General features: G+C 36.7%; 1 protein-coding gene across 4 annotated transcripts in view; it reads right to left on the reverse strand.

The window, feature by feature from the left end:
- grm8a (glutamate receptor, metabotropic 8a) overlaps positions 1–14,289 on the reverse strand; it is a 224,189-nt gene that overhangs the window by 18,297 nt on the left and 191,603 nt on the right. For all 4 annotated transcript variants that reach the window (XM_055054646.1, XM_055054645.1, XM_055054648.1 and 1 more), the window contains 3 exons: positions 6,260–6,399; positions 3,401–3,547; positions 544–965 (listed from right to left, as the gene is read on the reverse strand). In XM_055054646.1, the coding sequence (XP_054910621.1) occupies positions 544–965; positions 3,401–3,547; positions 6,260–6,399 (709 nt within the window). The remainder of the gene's footprint in view (positions 1–543; positions 966–3,400; positions 3,548–6,259; positions 6,400–14,289) is intronic.

The raw sequence follows: 14,289 nt of genomic DNA on the forward strand, positions 1-14,289 counted from the left end.
GAAAGCTTCCTTCTGAATCAGAGGTTCAAGGATCGACCTGACCCTTTTTTGAGTAAAAAAAAGGGTCCAGAAACAGGACTGTAATTCCTCTCCTTGTGGAATACCTTCTCGTTTGATGTTGTACCCAGTCCCGCATGCAAATAAAAACGAATGTCTTCCATGACTGCCCCACAATGTATCATAAAACCTTTTAATACCCCTAAGATAGGTGGTACAAAATACAAAGCTGATCATCTGCTTAGCAAATATGAGCATTGGAGCATTACTAAATCCTGCATTAACATTTTACTCACTTAGACGAAGCCCCCTTCAGACCACCTACAAATTGATGAGGCTGAGCTCATTACTCATTCAAATATTGTGTAAAAAATAAAATGAGTAATGATTACAAGAACCCTGATAATGAGTGTGTGTAAAGGTTAAGTGTACTTGTGACTGCATGCTACTTTCTGCGTAAAAAAAAAAGCTTCATTCAAAGTTATAAGATCTCAATGTGGAACATCCAGAATAATGGATAGAAAATATCAATGCATTTGTTTTTACCTGGGTGCTGTAACAGACTTTTTCCCTTGTTCAAAGATGCGGTGTATCCTGTTGGTCTTCGTGAGCAGTGCGGCGTAGCTGAAACACATGCCCAAGCCAAGAAAAATCCTCCGCAGTGAGCACACACCCACATCCGGCGTTGCGATCATAAGGAAGGTGATGGCGTAGCACAGGAAGATTCCAGTCAGAAGCACGTAACTCATCTCCCGGCCGGACGCACGGACGATGGGCGTGTCGTTGTACCGCACAAAAGTGACAATGACGAAGGAGGTGGCAATAATGCCCAACATGGAGATAAAGACTGGTACGACGGCCCAGGGGGAGTGCCACTCGAGCTTGATGATAGGAATCGGAACACACCCTGTTCGGTTTGTATCTGGTCGCATCTCGTAGGGACACAGCTCGCATGTGAACTCTGAGGCCTAAGGAATGAGTAGAAATGATGTGTTAACCATTTTGTTCTGTTATTTCTGTCCTAATTCTATTTCTAATGTATGGTTCTGTTTGCCCTGACATCTATAAACTAAATAGCTGAGTGAAAGCAGTACAAGCAAAGGCACTTTTAATATATTTTGACTATGAAACAAATCTGTGTCTATGAAGCAAATCTTTTAAGCATGAATTATAATGCTATGTCTACTTCTTTTGTATGGTCCTGTCCAATAACCACTGCTCTGTAGAAAAGTTCATACAACGCACTTAAGTTCCAAGCAAATCAATGATTCATCCAGGTCACTAAAAGACCTACAAGTTAAATAACAGCAGGACTGGACTGCCACTAAACTCATTTAAAGTCAGGATTTATGATTCCACAATAAGAAATATACAGGAAAAAAATGGTTTACAGATGAAAATCACTGCTGACCTAAAAGAATACATTTACCATGGAATGTTACACAATTGCTAGAAATATCTTGACCTCCAAGATTCTGTGCGAAATATTAAGCGGATTAACAAAACAAAAATGGAACCACTGTAATATCCTATACAAAATTAACACCATTTCAGAAAAAAATATAATATCAAATATGGAGGTGACAGTGCAATAGTGTTGAAAGCTTCACTGCTTTGGGACCTGGTTGATAATTATTGAAACTATAAATTCTTCTCTCAGACATGAATAACGTGAAGGTGAATCTTTGGCATTCAATTTGTGGTCTAGCAGGACAATAAAACACCAACATGTCCACCTCTGAATGGCTCAAAAAATAAAAAATATAAAAAAATAGGGGTTTTATGAAGCACATATTCAAGGTCTGCACTTGAAGACTGAGCAAACATTTTTTGTCATGATTTAAGTAGTTCAATCGTGACGAATCAGTAGAAATGGTCCGAACACAAAATCTGTAGAAGTTTTACAGGTGGCCAGCTATAGTAAAAACACTTTGGAAAATTGCTTTTGGCTATAACTGCTCTGATTTTATTCAAACACAGCTAAAATAAAGTATGTACCTTCCACATGAATGCAAACATGAATTGGATTTGTTTTAAATCATCCCAACAATTTAGGTATCTGCCACATAGAGAAGAAATGCTGATTGTGTAGCTGTGTAGCCGCACACTTGTCAAGGGAACAATTCACACATCTTTGAGCATTTGCTCTATTATAACACTTCTTCACATCAACAGATCATTGATTTTATAGCCCAAGAATGAATGTGTAAAATATGGATCGAGTGTTCAGTCTCATTAACAAGCTGCTGCTCTGACTAATATTTTTGCTGCTATATTGCTTCCTGAGCGGGGATCACTTTGCACATATGTTTGCCTGCTCCTGGAATTCTGAAACATAATAAGAAGGATGATGGGATCCCAAATTGTCTCTAAGATATAATTATCACAGGAGATGCATCTTCATAATGTGTGATCAGACCCTTTCCCTCATCTCATATCACATATTTACATTTGTGTTAAGAGCATCCGTGGGGTTCTTTCTGCATATATACATTTATAATGAGCCACTAAAGTATTTTTTTTTCACAAATACCTAATGTATTTTAAAATAAAAAGCAGAGTTCATAATTGCTTTGGGGTTGAGAAAAACACGGCGTCTTCAAAAAAAAAAAAAAAAAAAAGGCTCGGTTAAGACTTCCAGATTACACTTCTAAATTGGCTACAATATGATGACCAAAGATTATATCATAAACAAATCCCTTTCCTGTGACATGAGAACATGTAAAGAACTCATATGAGAAACAAATAGGGGTGTGCTTCAAATTGCAGATACCCGAGGTTGCCAAAATCATCTATTCAGACAGTTATACTCAAATATAAACACAAGGGGAATGTCTAAGCATCATACAGCTAATACAGAGAAATGGGTTCTCCCACCCAAGGGTGAATGTGTTTTGGTGAGCAATTTGCATATCAACCCACAGAAAGGAAAAGACTTTCTGAAGATGTTGGCTTAAAATGGATGGGATAATCCTCAACAAACAAATGTACTGAGAGATTTTGGAGAAACTGCTCGGCCAGTGGTACACACATAAAATGACAGCACGACGACAACAGCTCCTGTGCTCACATTCCCGGCGACATAGTGAGGAACACATTACCTAGGAAAACACACCCAACTTGGCTTGAATCAAAACAAACACTGGTTAGAGTGAGACTTGACAACGAAGAAGGTGCTTTAGTGAGAAAGATGCCATTACATCAAAAACAACAAAATCTGTGGGCAAGAAAATCTGTGTTTTTGAGTGGCGTGATCATTTAAGCCTGATGTCAGACAGAAAGTGGGGAGAAAAGGTTATTGTCTTTTTGCATGCTGCAAGTTGAATGATGCAGCATCAAATGTATCATTCTTTGGTTTATGCTTCTACATCTTGAAAGCTGGTGGTTTTCTTTGGAAACCTACCTGAAAGTGGTATCCTTCACAGCTTTCGCAGTGCCAGCAGCATGACACTCCTTTTACCACCTTCTTTCTTTGGCCTGTACGACACGGCAAACTGCACACGGAAGCTGGCATGGATTGGTCACTTGTCTTCCAGTGCATTGCGTCCATCTGAGAGGGACACATATGCAGCATTAATTAGTTCCGCAAACAAATGAACAATTTAACCACTTTCCAATCTTCTCAGGAGAAATAAAGAACAGAATTTGACATTGCTCCCTTTACACTGGGTTAACAGTGCTTTAGCCCTGTGCATACCCGTGGCAACTGTATCTGGAGGCGATCTGGGAGAGGAATTAGTATGAGCAGACTCTCTGATCGCTTTTGAGAGAGCTTCCAGGCACAAACCAACACCAGCTTCTCTGGAAGCCAGCAATCAGACCATAATCAGAACTGGCACAAATAAGCCATCTGGATCTCCCCTTGTGATTGTGTGTGTATGCGTATGCTCATCCATGTGTGCAATGTATTTGTTTGTGCTTGTGTCACACTGGCATTACAATGAATCCCTGAGCTTTCCGTCTGTCTGGTTTGTCTGTGGTTCCATGTGCTTGTTCTCTAATTTCTTGTTATGCATGCAAGATTTGGAGGAAAAAGTCTATTAGTATACTGACTCCCAAAGGCGCATTGATTGCCATGAGTGCTGAATAAGACTGCCGTTGATTAGCACAAAAGTAAACATTTGACAAAAAAAAAAAAACTGTGGTTTGGTCTTTTGTTCTGCTGGGGATTAAAAAGTACCTGTGATTAGTTGGTGACGGCAATGTAAAAGTCGACACAGAGCTTACAGCAATTCAAGAGAGAAAAAAGGTGTTTACCAAAATGTGATTTATTTTTCCTGCTTATTATTCAGAGGCCTTTATTTATATACAATAAGACAAAAGCATTTTCTGACTGAAACCAATTACCTTCTAGTACAACTAATACCAAAAGCTTTTTAAAGTGCTCCATCTTTGTCGTGTTCTGAGATAACCATACATTCATCTACAGCTTTAATTGTCCTCCAGTTATGCTAGATGTGGATGTGAAGAGTGATCTCTATTAGATGTACGAACCACATAATTAGCTTATTTCAATATGGAGCAGTAGTAGTATTACTTAACCCTTTTTTTCTTTTTACAGCTTTTTGTAGAATCACCACCTACAAATGTGAAGAGATTGTATCACCCCGAAGATCCTAGGGGTTAATTTGCATAAGGCTTCTTAAACTTAGGTAGGGTCTCCCATGGCAAATTAGTCTAAGGATCTTTTAGAGTCAAATTTCCTTGGATATTTCTAAGGGTGATCTTAGTCATCCCACAAGGGAAACTCATCTTGACTGTCAATCATAATTCATTTTCAAGACTGGAGTGATAGAAATTTTGACTGACTACAAAGTCCTAATCTAGAATTTAGTTACTGGTTCATGGTAAACATGATGCTGTAATCAAACGATTAAACAATTATGTTCAATTATGTTGAATTTTTGTATGATGTTTTCATAAACATTATTGTTTGAGACCTGATCAGGTACATTTGTATTATCAGAGCTTTAACTTTTGGTGACCATACTTATGAACCTAAAGCTGAAGGATTTCAGAAACTAGATTGTGTGGAGGGGAGAGTTGAAACTTGGAATTTGACTTTAGGGGACAGATTATTCCATCTTAAAATTTAAACTTCTAAGCATGATAACTTTACTTAAATGTATGCTAGAACACCACACATCTAGCCTGTGTTAGATGTGGAGAGACAGTGTCGTAGCAGACTCATTTACTTTGTTTGCACGGCCATCTATTAGCCAGGAAGCATTTTGTGTCTATTAGTCTTCTCATCTGTCATCTGGCTTTACTAATGAACTCCTGGGTGGATAAGTAATGCGACACTCTAGCATGCTCAAACTGTTTACATATGTGCTTATTCAGAAATACATGCATCACTGTCACATAATTGCAATGTAAAGTACTGCCAAAAAATGTCCAGTTTGGGTAAAAAGTCTTCCACATTGAAGCTTTTACGCTGATCTCAAAACAAGCATTATTTTTTCATAAAAATAACAATTTTGTCCACATGACATGCAGAAACAGATGGACCCCCTGGCATAGCTATTGGAAGCTCTGTAGGAATACTGTGTGAAAATGCTGGAGTGACTCAGCCTGAGTCTGGAACTCAAATCTAGAGAAATTTCTAAATGGATGCACACTAGCACTTCCTTGTGCAACTGGGGAGACTTTAAATGTTTCCACCAAGACAAGCCAGAGAAACATCTACAAAGTGCTCAGTTTGTGGGATTTTATGAAGAAGATTTAGCACTGAATGTTGTTTTTTCCCCCATTGACGCCAAACGTGACGCAGTTTGGGTGTGAATGCATGCAGTGTGAAGATTCAGTGCAACAAACTTTAAAGTTTTAGTAATATTAATTTCTTCATATAGTTGACAGTCATGGAGCATCATATCAAAGCTTAGGAGAAAATTAAAAAAGCAAGTTTCATTAGAAATACATTTTGCAAGCAAAGACAAAACATCTAAGCTAGAAACAATATGTGGCCTACTGTTTTGTGTAATATTTTTTTTTTCTTTTGAGAAATATTAAGTCAAAAGTGTATGGTAATCATTTTGACTCCTTGCAGATACTGTTGAAAAAGATTTGGAAAACATAATTTGACTACGGTTTATGCTCTTAAAGTACATAAATAAAATAACCTTAAGTGATGTAAATAAAGCTTGGCTTTAATTGTTTCCGTTTTACAGGACTTTCCAGACTTTTACCTTATTTATTTTCTTTAAAAAATTCAAGAATGCTTGCCAATGTTGGTACAAAACAATAAAAATAAAAATCTTACCTTCAAATGTAATTTGTTGGTCCATGAGCCGATAAGTCTGTACTCTGGCTTGGAATTGTTGATAGACTGGTACTGGAAGATGTCGTACCTTCCCGGAGCATCTCCATTCTCATTGAACATTACTGGTGTACCGGCACTTCCTGGAACAGGAGGAAAAACAATAGCTTAAAATTTTAAACAAGCGGTTTACATTTGTTATTTAGATAACAATTTTCCAAGGCAAAAAAAGTCTACAAACTTTTAGACAACAAAATCAATAAATATAATCTGTCATATAGTTGCATTTTCCGAAACTAAACCATCAGAGTAATTAATTCTTAACATGCCAGTGTGTTGTAGTACAGAATATCTTTGATAACATGAATACAAGTAGATAAACAGGAAGCATGCATAAGTTATGAAACTTTAATGCATCCTCATATTTTGTTTAAGTTTGAACACCACCACTGACTACAACTCACACAGGTCAACTAATTAGCAAGACATATCGATTTGGTTACAATACTATAGGTACAAATATCGACAAAGTTTTCAGTTTAAAGTTAGCCAGTGATGCATGCCCACTTTCATCTATTCAATACTGTTGGATTAATTCCAACAAAAGAAACCCAAGTGAAAATGACACCAGTATTTAACTGAAAGGTTTTACCAACAGGGCCTAATAATATAGAAGCACCACCAAAATGTCAATTATGTGCACAACTGTTGACTGTCAAAATATCATAGACTTAAACCAATCTACCTGCCAGCGGCATTGCATGGAGTTACACACTACAGTCCAATGAAGTGTGTTATGCTATTAAGACCTACACACATTGACCTCAAAATGACAAATTTTGCATGAAAGGGTTAAAAATCACCTAAACATGTTTTTTTTTTCTGCTTAAGTAGCTTGTTTATTTATTGAATATAACATCTTATTGAACAAAATAACTTACAGCACCTTCACAGAACAAAAACAACTGCACAGCTAACACACAAGTTGTCCATATAGATTTATTAAAGTCATATTTCCTCAGGCGGCATATTTATGAGCTATGACAGCAAAGGCATAATAACCTCTAGTTCTCACTCGAAGATGTGTTGTACGTGTATGTGCCTCGGTGTTTTGTAGATTGGATGTGTGCACGCATGGGTAAGTTTAGATTTCCTTTCAGATTTGGTTTTCTCACCTCCAATAAGGCTTAACACAAACCTTTTATCATCCGCTTTCTGTCTTGCTCGGCGCTTTTCTTTCTTTTTATGCAGTGTACAATCAAATTATATTGCTGCATGTGGAATAGAATTAAAGAAATAAGACCAGGGTGTATGTGAGAATGTGAGAGTATGTGAGGTGTAAAATTATGGAAATTTTACTTGTCAACATTAAGTCATTTATAAGGTGGGTTCAGTTTAATTGCAAAAAAGTGGAAGACTAGAAAGTGACAAAACTAAGACTGAAATAGTGTCAGAGAAAGGGAAATAAATCCATACATAAAAGGAACATGTTCTAAATAGACAGATTAGATATTAGCAGAAAAATGTTGAGAAAAATAAACGCAACAAAAGGAAAACCATTGAAGAACATAAACATAAGGATGGTCTTTCAATTTCAGAAGAAATTATGAGAGATATGCTAATATTGGTTGAATGAGAGAATGAGCTGGAATGATAATGAAACTTATTGAGAGGGAGTAAGGAAGATGAATGGAGAGAGACCGAATCGATAGTGAGACAAAAGCAGACGTCTCGAGCTTTGGAGGATGCCATACATTATAAATAAGTGCCGTCGCTGGAAGAAGTAGTGCCTAACTCTTATCCCTCCTCCTTTAATTTCCTGCCTTAAACATATTTCTTAACTTCTGATTAAGGATCAATGTTGTTATTCCTCGGGCTCTTCCCTAGCATGAACAATACGTGACACTAAAGATGAATTGCAACAACGTGTAGGAAAAAGTATGGTGCTTCTGAAAGCTTAAGCCAAGAAGAAAGCCATCAGCTACATTATTAATTTTTCAAACTGTGTGTAGATGTAAGTGCTGGAAGGGGGTTCCACTTTATTAGATACACCCTGATGCCACAAGAATGTGCCCAGTTTTGCCTTCAGAAACATTTGATGTTTTTCTGTAAGCTGTCAGAGAAGAAAAATTCCTGAGAGGTTTTGGTTGATAACAAAATCATGTAGTTGCTACAGATTTTTCAGCTGCAACATATCACCACATCCCCAAGAGGCACTGGAGTTTATCAAGAACTGGTCATCTCAAAGGCTGGAGTACAATGTACATATCGTCATGTTAAGAAATCAGATGGAGATAATTTAAGCTTTGTATCACAGTGCAGGTTCCTAATAGAAATAATCTATTGGAGTAATGTCTGGTGTGGTCTTCTGTAGTCCAACGGCTTCAAACTTCCATACGCCATGTGCTCCGATATTGTGTTCTGCATACCAGGATGGTAATGAGTGGTTATTTGAGCTTCTGTTCTCTTTCATCTTGAACCTGTCAGTCCATTTTCCTCTGTTATTTGCAAGTCAATTTCATCCGCATACCTGTCACTCACTGATTATTTTCATTTTTGAACTCTTCTCTGAAAACCGACAAGAAGGTTGAAAATAAAGACAATAGAGGTATCTATCTATAATGCGCTCAGAGGAGTTCGGACTGCAGCCATATTTCACAACAGTTTTGTTCTCTTGGTCTTGTAGGATACAAGAAGAGCATGGCATGAAAAAGAGCATGATCATAGTTAGCTTTCTATGCATGAATGTCTTACTCAGTCCAGATAACTATGCTGAAAATTGGCATGGAATGCCACCCTGATTCCAAGGCAAATGTACACAATAAGCAGCAAAGACACGATAAAAATTTATTTCATAAGCATAGCAGTGAATAGAACTATTGTAAACTGCAGTAAATGTATAAAGAAAATAGAAATATAAGGCAGCCAAATCTCAATTCCCACTTTTGTTCCTTTTTTTTTTTGTACAAGCTAGTATAATTCCACAGTGCTAATTGTACAGTAGCATATCTGTATGTTTAACAGTAGCTTGGAATGTAGTTTATCAGAAGACCATTTTACAACTAAGGGCAGACAGAGACTGAAAGTTTTGCAGTTTGCTTGTGCTGTATATCTATTGTTAAAAAAATTATATACAACCAACATTTACATTAAATAGTGAAATTTGGCTGAAAGGCCATTCAATAAATAATGCATCATTAATTCCCCAAATCCACCCCCTACAGTTTCTTAATAGTGCAGGTCATGGGGTGAAAAAATTAGTTTGTTGGTCACAAGGATCCTTCAACCAGCCTGTCAGGAGAGGCAGACATTTTCACACCCATAATCAGCTAATACCAGTCAATATGCATGCAATAAATAGAAATGGCTCAATACAATTGCATTCATAAAATATTCAATAAATGTACACCATATAAATTAGCCGATATGAAATTTAAATATGCACATCACCATAGTTCAGTAAAGAAATAACGGCAGAACTTTTTAAAAGTGCTAAATATTTGTCACCAGTTTTTTCTTCCTAAAAATATTGGTTTGTTAATTTAGTAAGTCAGAAGCGCTGGTAATGGCAGGTACACAAACAAAAGCTGGAATCAATGAGCTAGCAGCTAAGCTAACGCTAGCAACAACAAACACTCACCAATTCCGCAGTTTACACCTCTCACAAACGCCATATTTTCCACAGTTTTGGGTCATGGTAAGCGGCACCTGTAGTTTCAATATATCTGTGAGTCTCACGTATAATTAAGGCGAAAAAGGACAACAACAAAAAACTTGAGCGTATATCTCTGTATTCCACATAGTCCCGCTTATACTGTCATGACATACAACGATTGGCTGTCGCAGTTTGGTAAATCTCGCGAGAACTAACATTATACGTTGATCTATCGATGGTCCTCTTTTACCGTAAAAACAAATGTAGAGCAGAACAGATGAAGAGACATTTAGGATTTACTACCAACAGAGAAATATTTACTTTGATAAAAAAAAAAAAAAAAATAAAAAAAAAAACATCACGGGGAAAAAATTTATATTCTGCAGAGATGTTAATTTCCAGGACAAGGACAACACTTTTCTTAAAACCAGCAAAAATAGCTCAAAATATAGATGCACCACATCAGAAAGTGACATTTTGGGAACAATAAGGTATAGAAATCCATAACAGACAACGCTGTTTCTGGTTCATATTTTATCTGGAGAGCTGCAAAGGCTTGCTTGGTCGCCTGAAAGATTTTTGTGTCAAATTAATTTGTTTAGTTTGACATTAAAGAACTTTTTTTTATATATATACAAAAACCCAAAAGATAAACAAAAGAAATCATCTCATCTTCTGACAAAATGCAGAAATGTCAAGAAACCAGCTGACAAGAAGCAGAATAAGGAAAACCTAAATTTAACTCACATGGAATACAAAATTCAAGAGGACTTTAGAGCTAAAGAAAATCATCCTGAAAAGTTAGTAAAAGTAATTTCTGATGGCAAAAGCTGCTGAAAATTGTCAATATTTATGCAAGATCCTTCCTTGATGTACCCAGGATTTGGAGATCTACTTTATAGAATTCCCCCCTCATTAAGTGCACCAAACTTAAACCCCAAACCTATGTGACTTAACAGAGCAATGACCTCTGTATGTCAAAAATAAAGAAATAAATAAATCTTCAAAGTTGATTTGGTCCACAATAGAAGAATAGCAAATCAGAGATTTATTGCCACCTTAAGTTACAATGATACACATTTAAAATCAGAAATACAGATTATGCTGACAAAAATGACATGACATAAAAGGTTACCTGTTTCTTTCACATCTTTCACATTGTTTTTATATGTAACAACATATAAAAACAACATACATTAACACCTGCTTGCAGGCTATGTGTTTTTCCTTTATTGTTTATTAATAAGATGTTATATTCAATGGCCCACAGGGACCAAAGGACCCGTCTGTCAGCCGGCTTTCAAAATGTCTATAACCATATATACTGGAAGAAAGGAGAATCGCTTCCCAGAATTCTGATTAATAAAACTGAGGTTTCCCTCATAGAAATATCTTTACAATTTACTAAAAGTCAAAAACATTTTTGAGAAACTTGTCAGAAAAAGTTGTTTTTGTTTTTTTCCTCCACAGTTTCCAATGCCAATGTTTGCTATTGGGATTTTAAGTGGTCGACCTACACAGAGTGAATGATGCAGAGGAAAAGAGATTAATGGTTTCCCCATTTGTTAGCAAATAAAAATCTGAGTGGTGCAATTCCACTGGGGCACTTAAACACATAAATGTGCTCTAATCAAAGTCATTCCATTGTAGTTTTGTTTATTACGTTTCGGCCCAAAGTCTGGCTGGAAACTGAACTTCCACAAAGACTTTATTCCTGGATTCTTTGGTATAATTCCATCTACAAGCCTCTCTGAGGCACAATGTTGTGATCACTGTGTTATTTCGAAGTGGTCTGCAGTTTTAATTTAGGTTAGGTATGGAAGCTGTACCACTCGTTCCATTTTCAATAATTGAAAAATGAAATGTTCAAAAGTTGGAACAGTGTTTTATAATGTATAACTCCTTTCCCCAGCTTTCCACAGTCTTCTTGATGTATTTTCCTTGACCTGGTTTCTAAACATTTAAGGCACAGGTGTCAAACTCCAGGCCTCAAGGGCCACTTTCCTGCAGCTTTTAGATGTGCCACAGGTACAAAACATTGGAATGAAATGGCTTAATTACCTCCTCCTTCTGTAGATCAGTTCTCCAGATCCTTTGCTAGTGACCTTATTATTCTATTCAGGTGTGGTACAGCAGAGGCACATCTAAAAGTTGCAGGACACCGGCCCTTGAGGACTGAAGTTTGGATGTACACTGGATGAATATGGAGATTAAATGACAGACATCTCCAAAGTCATTTGACTGCACTAAAATTTGTTCAGGGTATCTGATATTTGTAGGCTGAATAACCAATGGATATCAAACTTTTCCCTTTTATTAAATGTTTTGGTAAAAACTTGTAAACTATCAATTTTTAAAATCTAATAATGCAGTAACTTGTGTTGGTCTATCACATAACAGAATGAATTATATGGTCGTAAAGTGATTTAAAAAATTACCATGGATGTGGATGTTTTTCCAAGGCTATGTATCAAAATGAAAATTAACTTTTTGGTTTTTCTCTCCGAAGACTAAAACCGATTCAGTGAATAATAATCTGCAGGATGATTAGAAAAGAAAATGCTTCTGTAAGAATCATCTCATCCCCTCTGTGTTGCGACTTTTGAATCAACAAGAACATTTTTTTTCTTCCCAAGCATACTGCTTAAGTTGGCATAACCTTGGAAAAATAATGATTCACCTGTCGCCCTGGCAACACACCTCCACCTCATCATAGAGTGATGCATATTATGCTAAGGAATATGCTGCAATGCAGAAAACATTTTGTCACCACTTCAAAGCACCGAGGCTTGATGACGCAATGCTCTTAGACATCACACCAGATTCTCCACATGTGCTGCGCCTTTTTAAAGACACCCGCAGCATATATTTGCTAATAAATATGTCACGACTCGTATTCCTTAGAGTAAACTAAACTCTTTGTTGTGGCGACGCTTTATTTTTCAAAGATGAACGTTCTACGCAACCCAGAGCGAGCTGAAGGGATGCCATGTCGAAAGCATAAGATTTCAAAAGATGAAGAGAAGAGCAGGTAAATGCGTCAGGTTTAAATTTTAAAGTAGCATGAGGTCAGGGGAGATGATCAATTTTCTAGGAATTCATTTAACTCATGGAACTTAAATCCCCACTGCTAAAAGACTTTTAAAAAGTTTGCTGGAAAGTGCAAGGTAGCGTTTTCCCGGGCCTAGTTTATGCTAATTCCTCAGGTCTTCTCTGAGCAGCAGCAAGGCACGGTTACAACAAAAGCTCGACTGAGGCGCAGTAGTTTCAAGCAAGATACCGATCCCTGCTTGCCAGAGGCACCGCTCTGAAGCTGCTACACAGAATCAACCTTTCCCTTTGGGTAATCACAATAGAATATCATCCCGTAACTCTCTCTAGATATTGCAGAAGGCTCGTAGGTCCCGACCCTTTTCTTCTACAGTGAAACAGAATCACTAATCACAAATGAAAGCTTTCCTTTAGTGTGACAATCATATTAAGAATAAATTAAGGAGAAAGAGAAAGTTATTCTGGTGCAGCACTGAATGAAAAATAAAAAAAATACTGCAGAAACTACACAAGCAGTGGTAGCTTGATAAAAACTTATGTCAAAAAAACAAAAATAATGTAAAAGACTGTAGCACCATTTTAAATTGATTTTCCAACTACATCTCCCTCACAGTCGGCTTAAATTTACAGTCTCCACATGGGGTAAAGAATTCTCATTAATGGTAAATCTTGTCATGTTATTTTGCTAAGTGAAGTATCAGTTAAAAAAAAAAAAAGAATACAGTAGCATCTTTCAGCTTCTTGTTTTTAAATGCAAATCACGTCCAGTTTTGAAGATATGGTTTTTATTGCATTTCTTTTTCTTTTTTTCTGTTTGATTGATTGCTTGTGAGAGTTTTATAATATGTTTAGTACTTTAAATATTTGTACTAGTAATGTTTAAGTATTGTAATGTAGTTTTACCAAGTTGGTTGTTTTAATACTATCTTACTTATGTAAAAGACCCACTAGGAACAAGAGCTGAAAATGGGCAACTGTCATTCACAGTAAATTAAGGGTATTCTAAGGTTGAAGCTTATAAAACTACACAAAATACGGTTCTGCTATCTATCTCAATATGAAACATAATTAGTCTGCACTAGTGACTTCTGGAAGAAACTATCAGTTAGATGTTTTGTTTTTCAAAAGTAGAAGCCTCTTTTGATGTCATTCTCATCTTACCAGCCTTTCTGTTTACAAAGGTCAAAGCCCAAAAGGTGCCTTTGCAGGAGTCCATCATGGGAGACTTAACCAAGTTCCAGGAAGGAAAGAAGCAAACCATAAAGAAAATAGGGGTAAAAGCAGACATTTTTACCACAATATGATGAATCTGCACATCCTACTTAAA

This window comes from Poeciliopsis prolifica, unplaced genomic scaffold (genome assembly GCF_027474105.1).
Source record: "Poeciliopsis prolifica strain line A6 unplaced genomic scaffold, Auburn_PproV2 SCAFFOLD040, whole genome shotgun sequence".
NCBI classification, from domain to species: Eukaryota; Metazoa; Chordata; class Actinopteri; order Cyprinodontiformes; family Poeciliidae; genus Poeciliopsis; species Poeciliopsis prolifica.